This window comes from Asterias rubens, chromosome 3 (assembly GCF_902459465.1).
Source record: "Asterias rubens chromosome 3, eAstRub1.3, whole genome shotgun sequence".
In the NCBI taxonomy this organism is placed as follows: Eukaryota; Metazoa; Echinodermata; class Asteroidea; order Forcipulatida; family Asteriidae; genus Asterias; species Asterias rubens.
Window position 1 is genome coordinate 7160483 of NC_047064.1, and position 22985 is coordinate 7183467.

Here is a 22985-nt window from a genome sequence, read left to right on the forward strand (position 1 = left end):
CACAACAAAATCTTGCTTAGCAAAAATAGCAATTGTAGTTACCATTGCCCGAACTGGTGGTACCCCACTCATTCTCCACTCAAATTTGCCAAGCAGATTTTTCTGCTTAATAGCTTTTTACAATAAGGCCAAGATGCTGCACTGGTGTTTGAGTAAAGAATTAGTGAATGTGTATTCCTCAGGAATGAGATTGTTCAGACTTCTGGCTGAATTCAGATCTTTTATGTCAGCCTGGTGAAGAAAATCAGACAATATTATTTTCTACAAATGAAGAAAAACTTCCTGCTCATTGGTCTACTTCTCTACTGCTTTGGATACTGTTTTCAAAAGCTCCTTGGAATCTATAACCCCAGGGGTTACCAAACAGTAGATTTGGCATCATTTCAACAAACCTTTAAATTTGTATCCAAGTTTCAGACTTTTTCGTTAGTAATGACTCTCACCCCTGATTCCTCGTGCTCTGTAAAGTGAAGATAAAGGACAGAGGGGTGCCACTGTGTATAGTATAGTGTGTTATTAGATAGATTTGTAAAATGTCAAAATTTCTGTTTTCTACGATAAATTAACTCTAATTGTTACTCATTAGTTTTAACCGTGGAAATTACTTCAAGATAAAGATACAGTAACTACAAGAATAGAACACAGTTTAAGACAAATATGTACCTGTTTTTATTTTATTTTAATAATTTAGTTCTGAATGAACCTATGATTTTGTAGACCGAAGTTTTTTTAACGGTAGTTTTAATTGGTAATTGAACCAAAATGATGACACAGGAGAAAGTCAATTCTTAATAGAATAAAGAAATTATTTTTTAAGTTGTGTGTAAAAAGCTTTTTTTGCTTGTTTTCTTGGATTATTATTTTGTGATGCCATAACAAAGTTTAAAGTTTGTAGATTAGCAAAGTAGTCTAGTATACCTCAATTAAGTTCTCATCTTATTTTAGTTATAGTGGCTTTAGTTAGGTGTGTGGTGTGTTAAATTTGTCTCATTTAATTGAATACTTATAATGTAATCATTTTATAAATGTATTACATGTTGTGTTTAAAAGAGGTAAATGGTAAAGTGCAATTTCAGCCCACACAAAGATTAAACAGAATAATATTTCAAATATGACTTGTAAATATCTTTGGCCTGTGCTGTGGTTCTTGAGTTGTTGCTATATTTAATCATTTTCAACACAGTTTGGTTTAATCTTGAGACTGGTTTTAATTAACAAAATAGCTCTAAGGGCTTTGGAAAAATTGTTGACATCCGGATAAATAGTTAATTTGAAACCTGCAGAATATTAGTTTGAATGGAATAAAACCCTCTTAACTTCACTGGAATTTCTCATTCATGTTTGAGATTGATTAAGTATTTTATTATTGCTGAGGGCGGGTGATGATTGATGGATGGCATTACATAAAAGTAATCGGGCTTTAAAAGGCAGAAGGGGGCGTGGTGGTGGTTAGTGTCTGTCTGATTCGCAAACGGGTTAAATTCATAGTTAGTTGTTATTGTGGACATCGCTTTGCACCCAGACTTCTTACTGTTTTTCGTTATGTACATTCTAGCGACTACTTGGGGTTGCGACTAAATTCGCATCTGGGAACGGGATCGTCATCATTTCACGTGTGACCACTCCGCACAAAACCACCAAACACAAACTCTCGTCAGTCTCTCCACTGCGGCTGTGTCACAGACGTCACATACAATAGCAATACCATGCAAGACAGACACAAGTGTGAAGTCTTAAGACAACAACAATAAAACAAGAACATGGCGGGATCTCTTGAAAAACTCTTCTTAGGGTTTGACTTCAGCACACAGCAGGTCAGTATCAGTGGTATTAACACGGTGGTACGTACAAAAGGGCGGACGATCGTGTTGAGTTGGGTTTTTATGCTGCATGAATGATCATGGTAGGCAGGGTTTATGTTTGGATCAATTCATGCAAAACTTACTGGATTAAAGGAACACGTTGCCTTGTAAGTTGTATCGGACGAGTTGGTCTATGAAAAGCGTTTGAAACCGTTTGTTATGAAATGCATATGGTTAGAAAGATGTTTTAAAAGTAGAATATAATGATCCACACAAGTATCACTCAAAAATTGCACGGTTTTCATTTTACGTCGTGAACTAACACGCTAACACGGTCGGCCATAAATATGCCTTGGAGTCAAACTCAAATTTTTGACTCCCCACTGTGTTAAATGGCCGACCGTGTTTGTCGACGAGGTAAAACGAAAACCACGCAATTTCGAGGCATATTTGTGTAGATCATTGTATTCTACTTTTACAACATCTTTCTAACCATGTCAATTTTACAGGACGCTTTTCAAAGACCATCTCGACCGATCCAAGGCAACGTGTTTAAACATGCTAAACATGATTGCATGGTATGCTGGGTATAAATACATATTCGTTTGCGGTATATAAACACCATGTGTGTATCTACTTGCCAGGTAGAGTTTGTTCTTCAGAGAACAATCTTGCTATATTCATGGAGGTGTCTACGGAAAGTTTTCTGTAATTTGTTGTTCTTTAACAAGTTGCCATGACTAATAGACCTTATGCATTGACGTCATCCAGCCGCCATCTTTGAGGTCAAACGGTGACGAAACAATCGAAACGCACATAGATTGGCCAATGAACAACCTTCTTTTGACCTCAATGCGGGTGCGCCGTACTGAAATGACGTCATGTGCATAAGGTCTAATTGTCATTATCAGCTTTTAGTTTTACAACAAAGTCAAAAGAGTCACTTCTGCAATGGACACACTTAACATTTCAGCCTGAATTTTACCATCTTGCCCCTGCACTATTTTGTCTCTTCCTATACAACTTACTTACAAGATTACCAATTGGTGCGGGCTCCTTACATGCATTGGTCCCAATTAAATCAAACAAGAAAAAAAAAGGAAAAAATTGAACAGTTGAAAAGAGGTTGTTTTGGATATAGTTGCGATGATCGTAAATCTCCATCCGTCCGACGGTCATAGGGAATGGAGGATTTTGATCATTGTAATATTTTGGATACTGCATCTTTTTTCTTAGGCTGATTTAAAAAACAAAATGGCTGGTCTATTTTTCAAAACTTGTCTATTTTTGCTGAGATCGTTCAGTTCTCCGTTTAAAAAAAAAGAAAAAAAGGAAGGACAAAAAGGAGGGGTCTTTTTAAAAGGAAGCAGGCGGGAACGCTTAACACATTTCTTTTTATTCTTGGCCTTACCCCATAAACAGTGTACATGTTCTCAATATTATGAGTATAATGATTACCTTTTGTTTGCCAGATCAAGTCCATTGCTATCAATGATGCCTTGCAGGTTATCCAGGAGTTTTCCGTTCAATTTGACACTGATCTTCCGGAATTTTGGTTTGTATTGAATAGTTGATCCACTTGTTGAAAGCGGTATGATCTTGCAGCAAGTAACTTGCAGACAAGCTGAAATAAATATGAAACTTTGTTTCCTATTGCGATGCTCATTATCCTCTGGTCCTTGCCACTCGGTAACCAGAGGAATACATTCATCCCAAACCTTCTAAAAGTGTGGCGTGTCATGGCCAAGCAGTCTAGTTCACTGGACCCAAGCTCCATGGTGTTGTATAAGCAGAAGAGTGCTGTTCAATGCCTGATAATGACACTTGTGCCCTTGAGCAAGGCACTTCAGCATAATTGCTTCATAGAAAGTTGAAAACATGTTTTCGGATCATCTTTAAAAGACAATCATAAATACCCCAGACAGTTTCGCAACTCACATTGGTGGAGAGCGCATCAAGTTGGGGTGTTTGGTTGATAATGACCAGCTTGATCTGTTTATAACCGGCTGGCTTCGCGTGTTGGCCACACAAGCTCATGTATTTAATTTTAAATCCAAGTTTGTGGAAAATTACTTCTTTCTCAAAAACTACGTCACTTCAGAGGGAGCTGTTTCTGAAAATGTTTTATACTATAAACCTCTCCCATTTACTCGTACTCAAAATAGGTTTTATGATAATAAATATTTTGAGTAATTACCAATAGTATCCACTGCCTTTAAGAACTCGTTGCTACCCTTTTATTCCCTTAATAAAATTTCTGGCTTATCTTGTCTTGTAGCACCCGAGGAGGAGTTCATATCCATGATGACCAACTGACTGTTACATCTCCCACCATTATGTGGGTCAAGGCACTAGACCTTCTCCTTGAGAGAATGAAAGCTTCAGGGTTCGACTTCTCAAAGGTTGTTGCACTGTCTGGGACAGGTCAGGTGAGATGTAATAATAATAACAATTACATGTAATTAAAGGTTATTGGTTACTCAAAATAATTTTTAGCATAGAAAACTTACCTGGTAACAAGCAATGGAGAGTCGTTATTAAAAAAATTGTGAGAAACGGCTCCCTCTGAAGTAACATAGTTTTCAAGAAACAAGTAATTTTCCACTAAAATATTTGAATTTGAATTTGAGACCTCAGAATTAGATTTTGAAGTCCCGAAATCAAGCATCTTAAAGTACACAACTTCGTGTGACACTTAGGGTGTTTTTGCTTTCATTATTATCTCGCAACTTCAACGACCAACTCAAATTTTCACAGGTTTGTTATTTTATGCATATGTTGAGATACACCAAGTGGGAAGACATAACTTTAACAATTACCAAAGGTGTCCAGTGTCTGTAAGCACTCTATAATAAATGCATACTAATGCATTGATTCCCACTTTTTGGTTTGAGTATTGTTGAAATTTTTGACTTTCATTTCTTGTGTTATTTACAGCAACATGGCAGTGTGTTTTGGAAGGCTGGTACCTCGTTGAGACTTGGTAATCTGCAACCTAGCCAGATGCTACACGAACAGCTTGTTGTAAGTAGCAGCTGATATAGAGAGTGAGGTCGTGTCCGAATTAGCGGCAACAGCTACGGCTGGTTTTCCGCCTCACAATGCGCTAAGCTATAGGATGTCCTTAGCAACACCCTTAGCAACAGCCGTAGCCGTAGCTGTAGCCGTCAAATTGGATACAGCCTCATGTTCAAACATCACATTATTTCTGAAGGATTTGAGTGTGGGTTCAAATCCTGGTCTGACATGTCATCTCATTGATAACCAGCTCTCAAGGGTAATTGGTACATTGTAACTTAAGCTTGACAAAGCCCCGATGTGGCATATCCGCTGAGTTAATTACTACAAATGAACCCTAACATAAACATTTGACGTCACAAATTCGCAACAAATAATTTGCACCAGTTGAATTGTGCTGAACTCCTGCGAAATATTTGCTGCAAAAATATCCCAGATGCAAATTCAACATCTATCCATTGGTGGTACTACTAGTTTCCTGGATTTGTAAAATAGAGCCTACTTTGACATTGGTACAGTTTGTTTTGTAGCCTCAACTCCAATTTGAAACTGACATGTACATGTATCAATTATCTACATGATGCCATCTTGATGTTCCCTTATTCAATCCTTTCTAGGATAGTTTTGTTGTACCAAACTCCCCAGTCTGGATGGATTCTAGCACCACTGCGCAGTGTAGAAACCTTGAGCAAGTGATGGGTGGACCACAAACTGTTGCCGACATTACAGGATCTAGAGCCTATGAGGTAAAAGTATTTAACTGTCATGGCCCAATTTTTTATTTATTTTTTCATCACAGGGGATTCTTTTTTATCTCTTGATTTAATTGGTAGGCACTGGATACTATTGGTAATTGCTCAAAATAATCGTAAGCATAAACTTACTTTTTTGCGGTCAATGGAGAGATGTTGATAGTATAAAACATTGTGAGAAACGCCTCCCTCTGAGAAAGAAGTTATTTCTCACTAAAGTATTTGAATTTTACTTCAAGACCTCAGAATCTGATTTTGAGGTCTTTCATTCAAGAATTTTTCTTCCCTCATTATCTCGCAACTTGGATGACCAATTGAGTTAAAATTTTCACAGATTTGTTGTTTTATGCAATTTTTTTTTCATTAGCGCTTCACTGGTAACCAGATTGCAAAGATCCATCAAGAGAACCAGGCGGCGTTCAGCGCTTGTGAGGTATGTTTGTTTTCTGCTTAGAGTGCATGGTTTGAGGAAGAATGCCTTGAACCTCAAATCTTGAACCTTGAACCCTAAAACTTGAAACTTTGAACACTGAATCTTGAACTTTGAACTTTTAACATTGACTGTTGAACCTTGAACCCTGAGAATGTAAATTTGAACCTTAAACCTCTAAGGCGCTAAAGAACGTCCCTTTTCGTGTTGTATTTAACCTTGAATATTTAGCGTTGAACATAAGATTTTTAACTTGAACCTTGAACTTTGAACCATGAATATTGAACCTTGAAACTTGAACATTGAACACTGAGCATTGAACTTTGATCTTTAACCGTGAATGTTAACTTTGATTATTTAATCTTGACCTTTGAACGTTGAACCATGAACCTTTACCCTCTAGTTAGTAATTAAATATTTTGTGAGAATTGGAGTAAATCAAAGGCACTCATGGGTTGTTGTTTCAGAAAATCTCATTGGTCAGCAGCTTTGCAGCTTCATTGTTCCTGGGTAGTTATGCACCAATTGACTTCAGCGATGGTGGGTGGATTTTTTTACATGTTTAAACAAATTTGTTAAAGCCATTATACACTTTTCAACAGAAAAAAACTCCAAAAGTTCACAGATTTACAAATTACTTACAGGGTTTACAGAAGGTAATGGTGAAAGACTGTTCTTGAAATATTATTTTATGAAACGCTTCACTTTTTGAGAAAACATTAAAACAATTATCAATTTTTAATATCAAGAATTACGGATTTGTTTTAAACACATGTCATGACACGGCAAAATGTGCGGAAACAAGGGTGTGTTATTTTTTCCCGACTCCGATGACCGATTGAGCCTTAAATTTTCACAGGTTTGTTATTATGTAAGTTGTGATACACGAAGTGTGGGCCTTTGGACAATACTGTTTGCCGAAAGTGTCCAATGGCTTTAAAGATTTTATTAAAAATTTTGTTTAAAATGCGATGTCTTCTAAGATAACAAGGTTGGACGCCCACTTCAACTTGAGGACCACACTTAATATTTGGGATATTTTAACCCAAATCAACTGTCACCAGGAGCACCTACTCCTTGGCCTAATTTCATTGCTTAAGCAGACAATATTGCTTCGTAGTTTGCTTTGCAGAAATGAGCAGGATACCAGACACAAATTGTAAATGAGACATGGTATTGTGACTGGTAACCGTATTCTAGTAAGCATAATTTTGTTGTGCCTAGCTAGTTATTGTGCTCAAGCAGCTCTATGAAGTTTCCCCCATGTGCTGAAACAGGGTTACCCCTTCACAGTCTATGATATGTAGAAGACTAATAAATCCCAATTTATACTTCCTGCTAATGCGAAGCAAATTTTGGCGTCACAAATTTGCATCGATTAATTCGCATCAGTTGACTTGTGATGAACACTTGCGAAACATTCGCTGCAAAAATAGCCCAGTGAAGTCAAAATGGCATTCGCCCTCGCAGAAAGTATGAACCGAGCTTTAGACTAATCGATATTGATTTTGTCTGTGTAGGGTCAGGAATGAACTTGCATTCGCACTCGCAGAAAGTATGAACCAAGCTTTAGACTAATCGATATTGATTTGGTCTGTATAGGGTCAGGAATGAACTTGTTAGATATAAGAGGTAAGACGTGGTGTCCACAAGCCCTTGATGCGTGCTCTCCTGGCTTATTGAATCTTCTTGGTCTTCCTGTGCCGTCCTCAACTAACCTGGTAAGCAAATTATTACTGAAACGATAACTCGATTTGTTGGTGGTAGCCATGTCACCTCGAGGATATTCTTTCAATGGGCAATGGTTAAAAGTTATATATTGAAAAATGTAGTGTTGAAAATAGAAAGGTTTTAATAAGTACTACAAAAATCAATAAATACACAGGGGGCCTCAAGTGCAATTATGTACAGTCTGTTTAAACAATTTTTTATTTTTTTTATTTTCATATTTTTATGAGAGATTGTTAAAAACACAAAAATGGACAACATCACAAAATCAGACGACTACTTGTAGATGAGGGCTACTCTTATAACTGAATTGGGCTATGCTTTTTGACCCAAATCAACTGCCAGAATGCCACCTATCTCGATCATTAGGCTGACCCTTCACAGTCGGTAAGGGGCTCTTCGAAAATTACACCTGAACTATCAAAATTTAAACCTATTTGTATGCTTGTGTTATAGGTTTTCCCATTTGGCAAAATGAATGAATTTGTTCGTTTTGCTAAAAAAAAATTAAAAATATAAATATATTTTTTTGGGACCAAACAACTCCAAACTCACAAAATTCTCAATAAATCTCATACTTCGGCAAAAAAGGACCAGTTCGCACTGATTAAATGTCTTCAGTAGTTCTTCTGTATCATTTGAAAGCATGAAATCACAAATTTTGTATTTCATTTTAACCAAAAACCCAAAGGCACAAAATTCTAACTAAATCTCAAACTTTGCCTGGTCTTGAATAAAATTCAAAATTATTTGTCCACAGGGACCGATTTCTTCCTACTTTGTGGATAGGTACGGATTCTCTGCAGAGTGTCAAGTTATTGCTTTTACTGGAGACAACCCTGGTAATTCAGCGTTTTTTTTATGTACTGTATACAATTTTTAACTGTTCAGAAATTTACATTATAAGCCACCACTCTACTTGTGTAATGGACCCTTCCCATGAAATATGCTAATTACATTCACGCATGCGTAAAGACCCTGTTGGTTGGCAAACACCATAGAGTTGTGCACTAAGCAGACGTGCAATCGCGTCTGCGTCGCGCACCCATAGCCAGGTACAAAACAGCGCGAAGTTCCCTCATTTTGCCAACCAAAACGTTAGTGCGCACGCGCTATGTGCAATTTACATATATCATGGGAAGGGTCTATTGCCTTACACAAAAGAACAATTGCTTACACTTGAAAAGAAATGGAATGAGGAGCTCCAATTTTTGTACAAAACAGAATGAAACAGCATTTAATTTGTTCGCTTATTTTCCTAAAAATAACGGAGCAAACCAGTAATATTAGTGTGAAATAAAAAATGATTTAATTATACACCTTTTTAGGTAGTTTGAAATAAAAGTGAAAATTCGAAGATCGAATTAATTGAAATTACTTTACAGTTTTTTGGTCCTGGTAACTATGCACCTTTTTGATCATCTATTTTTGTTTCAGCCTCACTAGCTGGGATGGCGTTGAAGGAGGGTGACATTGCTGTAAGTTATAGTTCTGTAATAACCAAAAAAAAAAACAGTTTTCATCATTTGGGAAAGTTTAATGTTACTTCCGTTAAGTAATCTTAATTATATACCACACCCACATTGTCACTTGATTGGTGGAACACGTACCACGTGTCGTCCATAATTCTGTCATGTATTTGCTTGTCATGTATTCAGGTGTGGAAAGCGCTACAATTATAACTGGCCTGGAATTTCATCTTTGAGAGGGCAAGGCCAATTTCAGTTTACAAAGATCACTTTCTGTGGAAAATCTTAAAGTCTATGGGAAACTCTTGAAGGGCCACCAAGGCCAAGACCAGGGCAAGAACTCTGTCAAATTCTGGGCCTGATAAGGGATGAGATTGTTCAGACTTTTGGCTGAATTCAGACTTTGCACAAAAAAAGAAATCCTGCTCATTGGTCTACCTCTCTAGTGCTTTGGATACTGTTTCCAAAAGCTCCTTGGAATCTATAACCCCAGGGGTTACCAAACGGTAGAAATGGCATCATTTCAACAAACCTTTGATTTGTCATCCAAGTTTCAGACTTTTTCCTTAGTAATGACTCTCACCCCTGCCTAATATAAACTGCATTTTGTTATTGTTATTGAGAATTTTTTTTCTTTGACCTGAACTAATGATCTTACTTTTGTAGGTAAGTCTTGGCACTAGCGATACCCTGTTTCTGTGGTTGAAGACGCCTTGTCCTGCCCTGGAGGGACACATCTTTGTCAACCCTGTAGATGTGCAGTCATACATGGCATTGCTATGGTAAGACAACGGCCAAATTTTATAGAGCTGCTTCAGCAGAAAAAATGCTAAGAAATTGTCTGCTAAGCAGAAATGAGCAGGACACCAGTCACAAATTGTCAATGTACAATTGGATCAGATATGTATTCTAGCACATGCAAATTGTCTATCCAGTGGACCACCAAAGAAGCAGAATGTTTAGGTGGTCCAATGGATCGTTGGCAAGGGAATTTTTTTTTGCAACTAGAACATGCCCAATTTTTGACACGCTCCTTTATCAGTTCAGTTCCTTTTTCTATCCGCTTGGTATAAATAGTATGATAGGTCACCGCTATTTTCTCAATGTCGGAACATGCTCTTTATTGGGCCATGTCGCTTGGTTTTATACGCCCTTTAAGGCCGGTTTACAGTCACTCGTGCGATGGAAATCTTGACCCGCGCCACAGTTTATAGTCATTGCTGAGGCCTAAAAGCTATGTCTTTGATGATCGCGCGTCAAGACTCGCGCGCCCGACCATCACGCGACCGACTATAAACCAGCCTTTAGTCATATTATTTGACTCTATGGTTGTAGTGTCTTTACCCAGAAATGGTGGAATACTATTGTCATTAGGATTTGGCTATTAGGTTTGACGGGTTGTGGGGTAAGCAATGACTTTTTCATCTGAAGAGTTTTTCTGAAGATGTGAACATGGTACACTCTTATCACATCACACTGGTTTTTTATTCACCATGTCATGTGACTTTCTCCAGCTTTAAGAATGGCTCCCTCACGCGCGAGAGAATCCGCGATGAATGCAGCATGGCATCATGGGATACCTTTAATCGGCTTCTGGAGTCGACCCCTTCGGGAAACAACGGCAACTTGGGTAAGTTTTGAATATCTAAAGAGTATATTTAGAGAACAGCATCCCAGGTTCAATTTGAAAATTAGGATGTTAGTGTCAATGAGAAAAAGAGGACAAAAATTGGGTTTAGTGCATCGGACGCAAGTTCTGTTTGCCTGGAACCATCAGGGTGTGGGTTCAAATTCTGGTCATGTGTCCTTGAAGAAGACACTTTACTGTAATTGTTTCTCGAGGGCAGATGGTTCTTGTGATTGATTTAGCTTAGTGCGCTACATCACCGTAAACTGTGGCACATCATCCCAATCTATACCACTCTTCTATGATGCTCAGGCCTTGAAGACCTGATGGCAGCAAACGGGAAGACTATGAGATGAGCCCATTTGAAGACTAGATGGTGAACTAAAAAGAAGAAGTGCGCTGCATAGGGTGGCAGCACAGGCTTTGTTACTCACAAGGGAGCCAAAGTTGTGTAAAGAATGAAATAAATTAAAATGTACCTGCTCATTTCCCCTTGTTGTTCATTACTTGATATTTTATTAATGGGAGATTTCTGGACGGTCTTTTTCACAATTCTTGCCATAAGCTCAGACCATGCGCACAATACTGAACATGTGTGCGCATGCTGAGAGTCGCAAAAAGTGACCGTTTTGTCTGCTGCCGCCAGCGTCTCAAAAGTCTCTCATTGAACGTTCTCTAAAACTCATGATGTATGTCCTCAGGTATCTACTTTGTCCTCAGGTATCTACTTTGACGTCCAAGAGATCACGCCGTCTGCAGTCGGTGTTTATCGGTTTGATTCTAAGAATGATAGAATAGAGAGCTTCCCAGCTGCAGTAGAGGTCCGGGCTCTGCTGGAGGGCCAGTTCATGGCTAAGAGGCTCCACGCTGAAAATCTTGGCTACCTTGTCGGTGAGTATGACAGTAAAATGTTGGAAATATTATAGAGCTTTGTTGGACTTGTGTTAATTCAACTCAATTCATTTCAATTCATTACAAACATGTTTTAAAACAATTGAAAATTGTTTTCCAGTGTGCACCTAATGATAGAGAACACAAAATTTGTAAATTAGAAAGGAGGAATTATAAATTGTTAAACGGTACAAAATACACAGTGACATTGATATTTACAACCATCCCAAAATGTGTATTATTATTATAATCCAAGCAACAGTTATTTAGTTTACTTTTGTTGTCCCTGACCCACATATTGTTTTGTCCTTTTGTTTGGTATTTTTCTTGTGTCCTTCTCAGATTAAATTCTTGTATTTGCTTGCTCCCCTTTGACACTTATTTTTCATTGTTCAAGCTGCCCTCATGCCATCATAATTTCTTGATTTTACTGTTCAGTCTATTTTTGGGCTGGGCCTGTAACTATGTTTTGCTTTGTTGTTTCTCTTTTGGTTTTATATATGTACATGTAGTTCTTCATTTTGCCTGGTATTATATTTTTAGCTGTTTTGCAGTGAAGCGCAGTGGAACAGCTCTGTTTTTTGTGAAAGTTTTTGTTCTGATTTGTATGACTCAGCTAGGGTCAAAACATTAGGCCATTATCTATTTCTTGGCATTTATAACATAGGTCCTTTTGGTTGCTAAGAAGTTTGCAACAGCCAATTCTATTTTTTCTTACGTGTTCTGTTTATTCTGTCCCATTTCAGAGCGCGGTTCGAGGGTTCTGGCGACTGGCGGGGCGTCGGCCAACAGGGCCATTCTTCAGGTCCTCTCTGATGTCTTCAATGCTCCGGTCTATATACTGGATGTTGCCAACTCAGCGTGTCTGGGATGTGCTTACAGAGCAAAACATGGTAAGAGAGGGGAACAAAACACAAAAAAACAACTTAGGCCTAGAATTACCTGGAGGCTCACTGAGGCCATGGCCTACAATGCCCCTGGTCTTGGACTTGGTGCCCCTTCAAAAGTGTCCCATTGACTTTAAACTTTTACATTGGAAGTGTCCTTTGCAAAATGGAAATGGCCTTGCCCTTTCAAAATTGCCCTTTGAAATTAAAGGCCTGAAAACTGCCGCAATAGGGATGGGGTAGGGATTGTTGGATGAAAACTCAATGAACTTTATACTTTCTAACAAATTAATTATGATTTGACGTTTGAGAAATATAAACGCTTTCATGCACTGTTTATTTTAGTAAAAAATTTAGCATATGAACACCTTATTTTATTTTTTGTAATTGGCGAATTGTGTCCTCTTTCCCATTCTGAAAGCGGCTGTGTGGTCGTTTGATCTTTATCTTTCGGTTTAGAACTATTTTTCTGAATGGATTGAAGCCGGTCTCTTTAGACTTTGAGACTAGTGCTGGGCGAATAGTGAAATTTTGTTATTCGGATAACGCTGGCCAACTATCTGAAATTAACCGGATATTCAAATAGTTTTTTCGCCGCTAGAGGGCGCTATTAAAAAATAAAAAATAAAAAAATATTTAAAAGAAATATTTTTAACAAATATTTTTAAAATATTTTAAATATTTTTAAAAAATATTTAATTTTTTTTTTTTGCGCTAGAGGGCGCTGTTCGTTTGTGAATGGGATCTTATGGGCGGATTGATATTAGTTTTAGACAGTGTCACTTGGTTCATTCATAAAAATGACCGGATCTAATTTAAAGATGGCGATTTGCTTTTTCTTTTGATCGTGATTGACTCTACGTGAAGGAAAACTTTTGTAATCTTTGAACAAAATACGTCGGAAATGTCATTGTTTTAACTCTTCACGGAGGTGAGCATAGTTAAATACTTAATTTATGCTGTTTTATGCTGTCTTAATAGAAGTTTCATAAGGATTCAGACAAAACATTCATATCAGTTGTCGCCCGATGCCGCGGATATTCGGATATTAAAGAATATCCGGTTACTTGGTTGTAATAACAGAACTATCCGGTTTATAAATAGGTATTCGCGCCCTATGCGGATATCCGGTTAAGAAAAAAAAGGCATTCGCGGTTACGGATAGGAAAACCTGTTCGCCATTAACCGGATATTCGAATAATTTGCCCAGGCCTATTTAAGATGTACCGAGGCAACACTAGTCAGCAAGACACATTTGATGCAAAAGACTATTAGGTTCAAAACACACACAAAAAAGGCACTGAAAGATTTAACCTTGATAAGGTGACAGTTTGAAGACTTTTAAAGAGAACTATTTCTAAATTTATTTTGAAGGTTTCCTTGGCAACAGTAGTGTATCATTTACTGATGTAGTTAGGACTTCTCCCACCGAATACAAGTTAGCTGCCACTCCAAGCACAGATGCCAGTCAGGTAGGTACCATGTTTTTGATTCCAAACTCTTTCAATTCGAAATTAAGATTGTTTGTTTGTTTGAATATATTTGTTTATATGTTTAGCTGTTAGGCCGTGTCCGATACGGCGACTTCGGCTACAGCTATGGCTAGATCGCGCTCATCTGCTTGTTCTTTAACACTGGCAGACATGCTGATCTAACCGTAGCTGAAGCCAAGTCGCCGTTTCGGACCAGGCCTCATACTGATTTGAAAGCTCTTATACGTTAATTTGTTTGATAAGCAAACACACCCAGTGTTGGGTGTTGGCAGTAAATACCTGGTTTTTATGTGGAGCAATATGTACATTGAAAATCATAAGAAAAATCAAATTTATTTGTAACAAAGTCTTGACACACTTTAAGGGTTATTTTACATAAGTCCTCAGTAACAAAAGTAATCAATCGCAACATTATACATAATTGGATAAAATCTTGGAATCAGAATCATAAATATTGGCTTTTGAAACAACATCTGGCCTGCCTGGGGCATTTCTCAAACCTTGGCTTTGGCTCCGGCTTCAGGCGTCCTTCGATGTTCGAACCACCACCGCGTGCAAAATAAATGCTGCTCCAAAAAGTATAGGCCTGAAGGCAGAGCTGCGTTTCCACTGCGTACGCAGCGAGCAGAGCCTAAGCCAAGCTCTGTGGTCTGGTGTTTTCTGGTATGGTTGGTTGCAGGTTGGGCCACATCACCTTGTAAACAACTACATGGTGCTATGTAAATAAATTTGTTTTATATTTAAAAAATAGCTACTTATACCTTGTAGACAAAATAATGAACAGTTTGTGATGCCCTCATGGGTGATAAAGCACTATATAAGAACTGCATATTGTTGGTTTGCATGCTGAGAATGTTATTATAACGATAGGCCGATCATTTTAAACTGATATTTACCAGACCCATCTACAAAATGACACTTGAGCGCCTTCTCCATTACCCCTCACCCCACACCCCTACGCACAAACCGCACCAACCTAGCAGGACGCAGTGTTTTGAGGCATCCTGCTACTGTAGTTAATTTTGAATGGATATTCATACTTTTGCTGGTTCAAACAAAGTGTAATAGGCCCCTCAGTGTTGTGATACATATAGGGAAGATGTTGGGGGTGTTGCATTATTACCACTTAATACACCCATCAACAGCGAACATCAAATAATTGTTATGGTGCACTTAGGAAGCATGCTCTATATTCGTTGGACTATATATGTGTTGTCATTGACCTAAATAAAATTTAAAAAAACAATTAGCTGTTGCAAACTCCTTTCCAACCGAAGTGATCGGTGGATTTAAGGTAACTAATAATGGCCTCCTGTTTTTCACAATTACCAGTAGCAGAGTCTTGCTCAAAAGCTAAAACATTCACAAGTGTGACTTGCTATTGTTATGCAGGCTGTTACTTCATGCACAGCTAGAACACAAATTCCTTGCTTGCCCTGTAAGCTTAGAATGGTGATCACAATTGTAGAATTATGATCACAAATGCAGAATTTGGTGGTAAGCAAAGTCTGTTAGCACAATAATTTGCTAAGCACAGCCAAATCTTGCGTAGCAGAAACTGATTAACAGCCAAAATTCCATAAGGATTTCACTGTTGGGATTAGTGCCCCACTCAATTTTTGCTAGCCAAAGAAATTTCCTATTAAACAGTATGAAACTGGGTCCTGGGCTCAAATATTATATAGAGCTGCTTATAAGCACCTAATGTAGCTACATAAGCACAACAAAATGATGCTTACCAGAACAAGATTACCAACCAAACTACCATGACACATGTACAATTTGTGGCTGGTACCCTTCTTATTTCTACTAAGTAGACAACTGTTAAGTAACATTTTTTGCTTTTTGGGGGTCCTGCAGCCGAGTTCACGAAATGCCAGAATAAATCCTATCGCGAGTTAGGACGAGTAACTCACCCTAACTTAGGATGGGTTAAATGCGTCCAACGTCTATGGATACGGAACTTAACTCGTCCTAAGTCCTAAGATTAGTCCTAAGTTAGGAAGAGTTAGGTGAAATCGACAACAGATCACTATGACTAGTGGAATGAGTGCAATGAGGGGAGCAATAAATACCATTTCAAGAAAAAAAGGAACGTGCAACATTCGACTTAACATTTCGGAAGTAGAAACATTTTTAGGGATTTATATTGCTTTGTTTTACAGATTTACACTCCACTCTTGGCAAGGTATAAACAACTCGAGGAGATGGTATCCCAACAATAACTTGAACAGAATCACTGTAGGATTTTGTTTAGTATGTTTTACGTTTACATCGTTAACCAGCAAAAAAGAAATTAGGTCTTTTTGTGCAAAAATCATCATGGCTCAAATTTCGAGTTTTTGGTAAAAATCACACAGTTCAAAAAGTTTAATGGACCATAGTTTTTTTTACAAGACTAGACAAGTTTTTGCATTGAAATGAGAAAATAATTGTCTACAAAGTTGAACAATTGAAGTGAATTAATTTGACCTAGTACTGAGAGAAGGTTTATCTGACCAACAACAGGCAAACAAGAAATTCTGGTTTTGGGAGAAAGCTTCATGGTTCGAATTTCGGGAAAATCTTGTAGATCTCAAAATAAAAAGTTTACTTGATTGGAACTTTTTTTTAACGAACTGAAAGAACATTTGATCTGTTTTAATTTGAACAAGCACTAAGAAAAGATTTATCTCCTTTGTGTTATGGGTGTATTTATTGCTCAATACTCAACAGAATTGAAAGATTTTGATCAGAATAAAAAACAACATTCAAACAAAAACCCAAGACCACCTGGCTTATCCAGTTTTGGGTTTACTGGCCTGATGCTAAAATCACTGGCCTCGGGCCTGAGGTCAAAGGTTTTGAGCCCTGACCAGTTTTCTGTAAATGTGTAATATCGCCCAATCCAAAATCTGTTAGTCACTGTAACAGAAGTTATCATTATTTTTAAGAAGTTTCTGTAACTGAAGTTGCTAACTCAAACTTGTTATATTAATATGTTAATTTTGTAATTGTTTGTGCTACTATTGAAATTATTTAACTTTATCAGGGTCTAAACATAATTTTTATCAGTAAATTCAATTTTATAGAGGCTGTTCAAGATTATTAGTATTTTCACAAGATCAAAAACCATACATTTTGTTAGTACCCTCCCCCCACTAAAAATGCACAAGAAAATGTTGCAGAGGCATGAATTGTGAGGGAAATTTTGGCTTCTTAGAAATTAGTAATCGATTGCTGACATAGTACGAGTGTAAGTTCATGAAAATATTGTTGATTGGAATGTATCCGGTTATTTTTTTTCCATCAGGTCACTTTATTGTAAATAAAAAGATTTTCAGTGATCATCATAAAAAAAAGTAGAAATTAAACTATTTTTCTAAAATTACAAAGTATGATTATTTGGAAAATCAGCAGCAAGTAAGATTTATTTGTAAAAGGAACGTGTTTGAAACTATGCAGCTGTTTAAAAGCTCACCGCATGCAGTGTTTTTCATGGAAAGTGTGTGGGATAATTGTTGTTGTATCTTCGAAACATACATGTAGTAATAATGAACAATGGAAATGAAGGAGAAGAAAAGTAATCAGGTTATAGGTTTGCAGTAGCGCCATGTGTAAATATTCACCATGGTGCTACAGCAAACCATACATAGTTATTCTGTCTCGATGCAGAGTTTCAAATCTTAGAAAAACTAACCCTTTATTTGTTTTACAAACTCTGTTAAAGGCAGTGGACACAATTGGTAATTACTCAAAATAATTATTAGTGCAAACCTAACTTGGTAACGAGTAATCGGGAGAGGTTGATAGTATAAAACATTGTGAGAAACGGCTCCCCCTGAAGTGACGTAGTCTTCGAGAAAGAAGTTATTTTCCACGAGTTTGATTTTGAGACCTCAGATTTAGATTTGAGACCTCAGATTTAGAATTTGAGGTTGAAATCAAGCATCATGAAAGCACACAACTTCGTGTGACAAGGGTATTTTTCTTTCATAGTTATCTCGCAACTCCGACGACCAATCGAGCTCAAGTTAATTTATGCATATGTGTAGATACACCAAGTAAGAAGACTGATCTTTGACAATTACCAATAGTGTCCAGTGTCTTTAAGGGATGGTATGACTTATGCTAACTCATAGTTTTGACATAACGGTATGCTAATTTTATAATTATGACTTATGCTAATTCAAAGTTATGACTTATGCTAATTCGTAGTTATGAGTTATGCTAATTCATAGTTAAAACTTATGCTAATTCATAGTAATGACTTATGCTTATTCATAATTAAGACTTATGCTAATTCATAATTAAGACTTATGCTAAATCATAGTTAAGACTTATGCTAAATCATAGTTAAGACTTATGCTAATCCTTAGTTAAGACTTTATATGTTAATTTAGAGTTGTGACTTATGTTGTTGCTTGTTTTTTTGTCACTGTCCCTTTAAAGCATCCATTCATAACCCTAAACACAAACAAAAATGAAATAAAAAACACATTGATAATAATTGTGTATGTTGTGTTGAACTTATGAACTGTTATAACATTTAAACTTCTAAAACAAATTGCACGGCATTGGTATATGTCAAAACCAGTATCCACACTTTATGTGGCCTAACATGAAATAGTTAACCTGTGAAAGTTAAAGCTCACTCACTCATGCTCATCGGATTCACAAGAAAATATTGGTAACAAAAAAGTAACTTTTATTTTTCAGTGTTTTCAAACATTGTACCCGGGAGATAAAAACGATTTTACTAGTTTCTTAAAATCTACTTTGGTTTTGAGAAACTGTTGCATTCCAAGCAAAAATATTTCAAGTAAAGTTCTCAATTCATCTTTCATTATATAAAAACGATTGGCTGTTTTTGAAAATGTTAGGTCACCAGATGCTTACATTCTCAAGAAAACATGTTTTCCTGCGAATAAATTTTAGAAGTTATAGTCGCATACCCTTACGTGGTCACCTGGCTGCTGCTTCCCAGGTTATATCATAAACATGGGTGTGATCCTTGGCTACGCAGCAGTAAACAGCTGTATGGCTTTTGACTGGCACCCCCTGACAAAGATAATGATAAAGATACAGGGAGATTGCCAACACCGGTGTGGCGGTTTCAGTCTTCCGCCGTGTTCAGTTTTCCGGGTGACGTAGTCGGACATATCAGCACGGTGTTCGAACGGTTTTAGCTTTCCGGCGTGTTCAGTTTTCCGGGTGACCTGTCAGATACCGCCGCGAGTACCCTGGCGAGTACTGTAGTTCTCTCAGCAGTGACCCCCAAATTGTTTATATTACGATTCTTTTCTGTGTAGTCACATAATCTCTTTCCCCATCTTTACATGTATTCATGGGTACAACTTTAGGCAGGTCACACTCGGCTTGCATAAAAAACAACCCATACGATCCACGCGTTTGCCGCTAGTTGTACTCGACTCGTGGACGCCGCCATGACAGCTACCGGAGGGTAATGGATGACTCAATACGGCACTGAAAATGGACTACTTTCGCTTGCTGTGCGCAGGCATCGCATGACGTAATGCTACCGTATTTGGTCATTCAGAAAACTGAACACAGCGGAAAGTTGAAACCGCCACACCGGGCTAGATACATGTAGCTCAGTTGGTAGAGCACCGGCACGTTAAACCGGAGGTCATGGGTACAAATCCTGTTCTAGTAAATTTTTCTATGTTCAACCTCAAATCAAGATTTAGTTTTGGCAGTTGCATCTTTGAAATAAGACAATTTGAATCACATGCACCTTTCCTTGAAGACTGAGATATGTTATCTCAGCTGATATCAGAAAAAGACAACACTTAACACTTGTATCTGACAAATTCTATAATATTTTCCCTGATAAACCAGTGCGCTGTACTTTCCAACCTTTGATCGGGGTAGACTCGTTTGTAAACATGTGATGTCATGATTTATGTCCTGTGTACAAACTATTGTAAATATCCTTGTACTTTATTTCTATGTATTCTTAATCAACTGAGTGTTCTTTCATTAGTTCATCCTCATGGTGTTTACAGGAAAACAAAACAATACAGTTAAAACCTGTCAGGAGTCAATACAAAACCATCAATCAACTCAAACCACTTAAGGTATAAAGATATTTTGCCTAATGTTTTTGAGAAAGTATTAAACAAATTTTCTGATCTGTCTGAAACCCAATGTTTGAAAACAATGATTTTTTGTTCTCACTATTTTTTTTTACTCCGCTGACAGATTGAGCTTTTACTTTCACAGGAATTGTATATGTTATTTGGGTCACACAAAGTACAGATTATGGCCCAATTTCTGCTTACCAAAAATCTTTGCTAAGAAAGTTTTGAGTGGGGTACCAGTCACAGCAGCGTAAACTGTCTGATATTTTGGCTGGTAACCTATTTCTGCTAAGCAAGTCATGATGCTTACATGCTTTATTAAAGTGAGCCTTGGTCTCAAAAATAACTCTTTGTGAGGGTTAGGTTTTAATACAATTTAATCAATTTGGTTCTTTTCCATATTCTTTTGCTATATCTTTAAAACAGGCAGGTTGTCTCACTATGTAAAACATTCACAAATAATTAATATTATTTCATCTTCTAAAAAAAGTTAAGAAAAAAAAGCTTTTATGCATAAATAAAATATTTATCAAACTTCAGCACAAATCTTCTTGAATTGTGCAAGACAAACAACAACTTCACTAGAGGAGCATCTTATCACCATGGTAACGTATAGATGATGCACGACTGCTTTCCTTAGATTGTATCTTCCAGTTCACGTCAGAATCTTCTATCGTTGCTTGAAGAAAGGTAAGATTTATTTTTTATTGTACACCTACATTTTCAAGAAGTTATGAAGTAGGGCAGTAATAACGAGTGAATGTGATGATTATTTTCCAGAACTGTCACTTTCTAGATTTTGTGTCAAATGTAATTTATCTTTGTCATGTACCGGGTTTAGTCAGGGAAAATGGTAAAGGGGTAACCAGGTTCTTGAGATATAAATGGAGCATCATGAAAAGCTGATCAAACATCGATCTGTTCTTGTCAAACCTTAAAGACACTGGACACTATTGGTAATTGTTAAAGACCAGTCTTCTCACTCGGTGTATCTCAACATGCATAAACCAACAAGCCTGTGAAAATTTGAGCTCAATTGGTCATCGAGGTTGCGAGATAATAGTGAAAGAAAAAAACACACTTGTCATACGAAGTTGTGTGCTTTCAGATGCTTGATTTCAAGACCTCAAATTCTAAGTCTGAGGTCTCGAAATCAAACTCAAGGAAAATTACTTCTTTCTTGAAAACTACGTCACTTCAGAGGGAGCCGTTTCTTACAATTTTTTTTACTATCAACCTCTCACTATTACTCGTTACCAAGTAAGGTTTTATGCTAATAATTATTTTGAGTAATTACCAATAGTGTCCAGTGCTTTTAACAGGGCTCAAATTTGGGTTGAAAAGCCACAGGACTGCAGGACTTGAGCTCAAAAAGTTTACTGGACCAGAATTTTGTTTCACAAAAACCAGAATTTAAATAAGCGCTCAGTCGCCATCTTGAGAAGGCCCTACTGTTTTTGGTACAAAACACCAAATGAACAACAGATGAATAGTGATATATTGCAGATCTTGTATTGGACAACTTTGTCTCGGTAAACGATCAGGTCCAGGCCTCGGCGCGGGTTTAAACCACTAGTTGAAAACCTCTTCACCACACATTGATTCCCTTATTGAAGTAACTGCTACAACAGTGATATTGGTATTGCTATAATCAAGTCAACTGGACCGTACTATTTCTATTACTATTTTATTACTATAAATAGTAAGTCCAGTTGTCTTGATTATAGCAATACCAATATTACCAGGATGACTGAGAATATTCATAAATATGCTACAACAGTGAGTTTCAAACTGTTTTTCATAACACACTGATGTTTGTACGTGTCCTTATATTATCTATTTGTCACACTTTGTATTTGTAATTGTTTAAAGGCAAAATAAAGAATAAGAAAAGAATAAGAATGTTGTATTTGGTTTCTAACCCTTTTCAGGCATAATATTCTTCTTTAATCTGATTTTCGATTTTTGTTGTTGCTCTCAAAAAAAAGGGGACAAATTATAATAATAAAGCCTGAAATGTGTACTAAAGTTAATATCATGTGTGTATGTAGATCATCCCCCTAGGCAAGAATTTTTGCCTATTTTAGTTTTTTTCCTTCCTGATTTTTGTTTGCCCTTGAAAAACCAATTAAACCTGAAAAGTCTGTCATGTGTACATGTAGGTCCGACCTTGTACTCGATGAAATGTTCCTTCTTTTCCTAAGGCCAAAATATTATTCCTGCATTCCTTTCTTCAGTACATTTGTTTTTCCAAAAATTCCAAGAAACTAGGAAGAATATTAAGCAGGTTTTCGTGATAAGATATCTCTTTTGAATTATTCCATGAAACGAACATATACGGGTGGTGATAAATTATAATAATGAGAAATTCCTTGAACCATTGTCGAGTCGAGACTCTCATAGAAATTGATTTATTGCTAATTGGAGAGTAATGTGTACGCTGTTTGTATAGAACCAGTCCATAATAGCACGTTTCCTGTGTTTGGTGAGTGGGCTGGCTCATGAAACCAGTATCAAGAAACATCGTCTTATGCTGACAATCATTGGTATTTGCGTCACATGCAGTCAATCGTTGGTATTTGCGTCACTAAAGCGTCTTTGGAAATTCAATTTCCAGATAATCATCCTGGGCCCGATTTCATAAAGCTGGTAAGCAGTAAGTTCTGTGCTAAGCAAATATTAAGTTGGTTTTCAGTTGCAACATTGTTAACTTGATGTTATTTTGGCGGGTAATCTGTTTCTGTTTAGCAATACTTGTGCTCAAATTTGTTTGCTTACAGCCTTTATGAAGTTGGGCCCAGTGTG

General features: G+C 37.1%; 2 protein-coding genes across 3 annotated transcripts in view; both read left to right on the forward strand.

Moving 5' to 3' along the window:
- Positions 1-1604: 1604 nt before the first annotated feature.
- On the forward strand, positions 1605-20822 carry LOC117287923 (xylulose kinase-like). Of its 2 annotated transcripts, none has more exons than XM_033768556.1 (16): positions 1605-1814; positions 3275-3357; positions 4081-4231; positions 4740-4826; positions 5438-5566; positions 5940-6005; positions 6470-6542; positions 7605-7723; positions 8491-8572; positions 9168-9208; positions 9866-9981; positions 10714-10829; positions 11547-11717; positions 12464-12610; positions 13979-14076; positions 20721-20822. In XM_033768556.1, the coding sequence occupies exons 1-16, from the start codon at positions 1761-1763 to the stop codon at positions 20733-20735; spliced, it is 1548 nt and encodes a 515-aa protein (XP_033624447.1). In that variant the 5' UTR covers positions 1605-1760; the 3' UTR covers positions 20736-20822. The 2 variants fall into 2 exon arrangements, with proteins under 2 accessions (XP_033624447.1, XP_033624446.1); XM_033768555.1 differs by lacking the exon at positions 20721-20822 and adding an exon at positions 16263-17815 and having other exon boundaries at positions 1606-1814.
- Positions 20823-20825: 3 nt separating this feature from the next.
- Positions 20826-22985, forward strand: part of LOC117287922 (echinoderm microtubule-associated protein-like 4) — a 58870-nt gene continuing 56710 nt past the window's right edge. The window contains exon 1 of the mRNA XM_033768554.1: positions 20826-20870. The gene's annotated coding sequence lies outside the window, so the exon portion shown is untranslated. The remainder of the gene's footprint in view (positions 20871-22985) is intronic.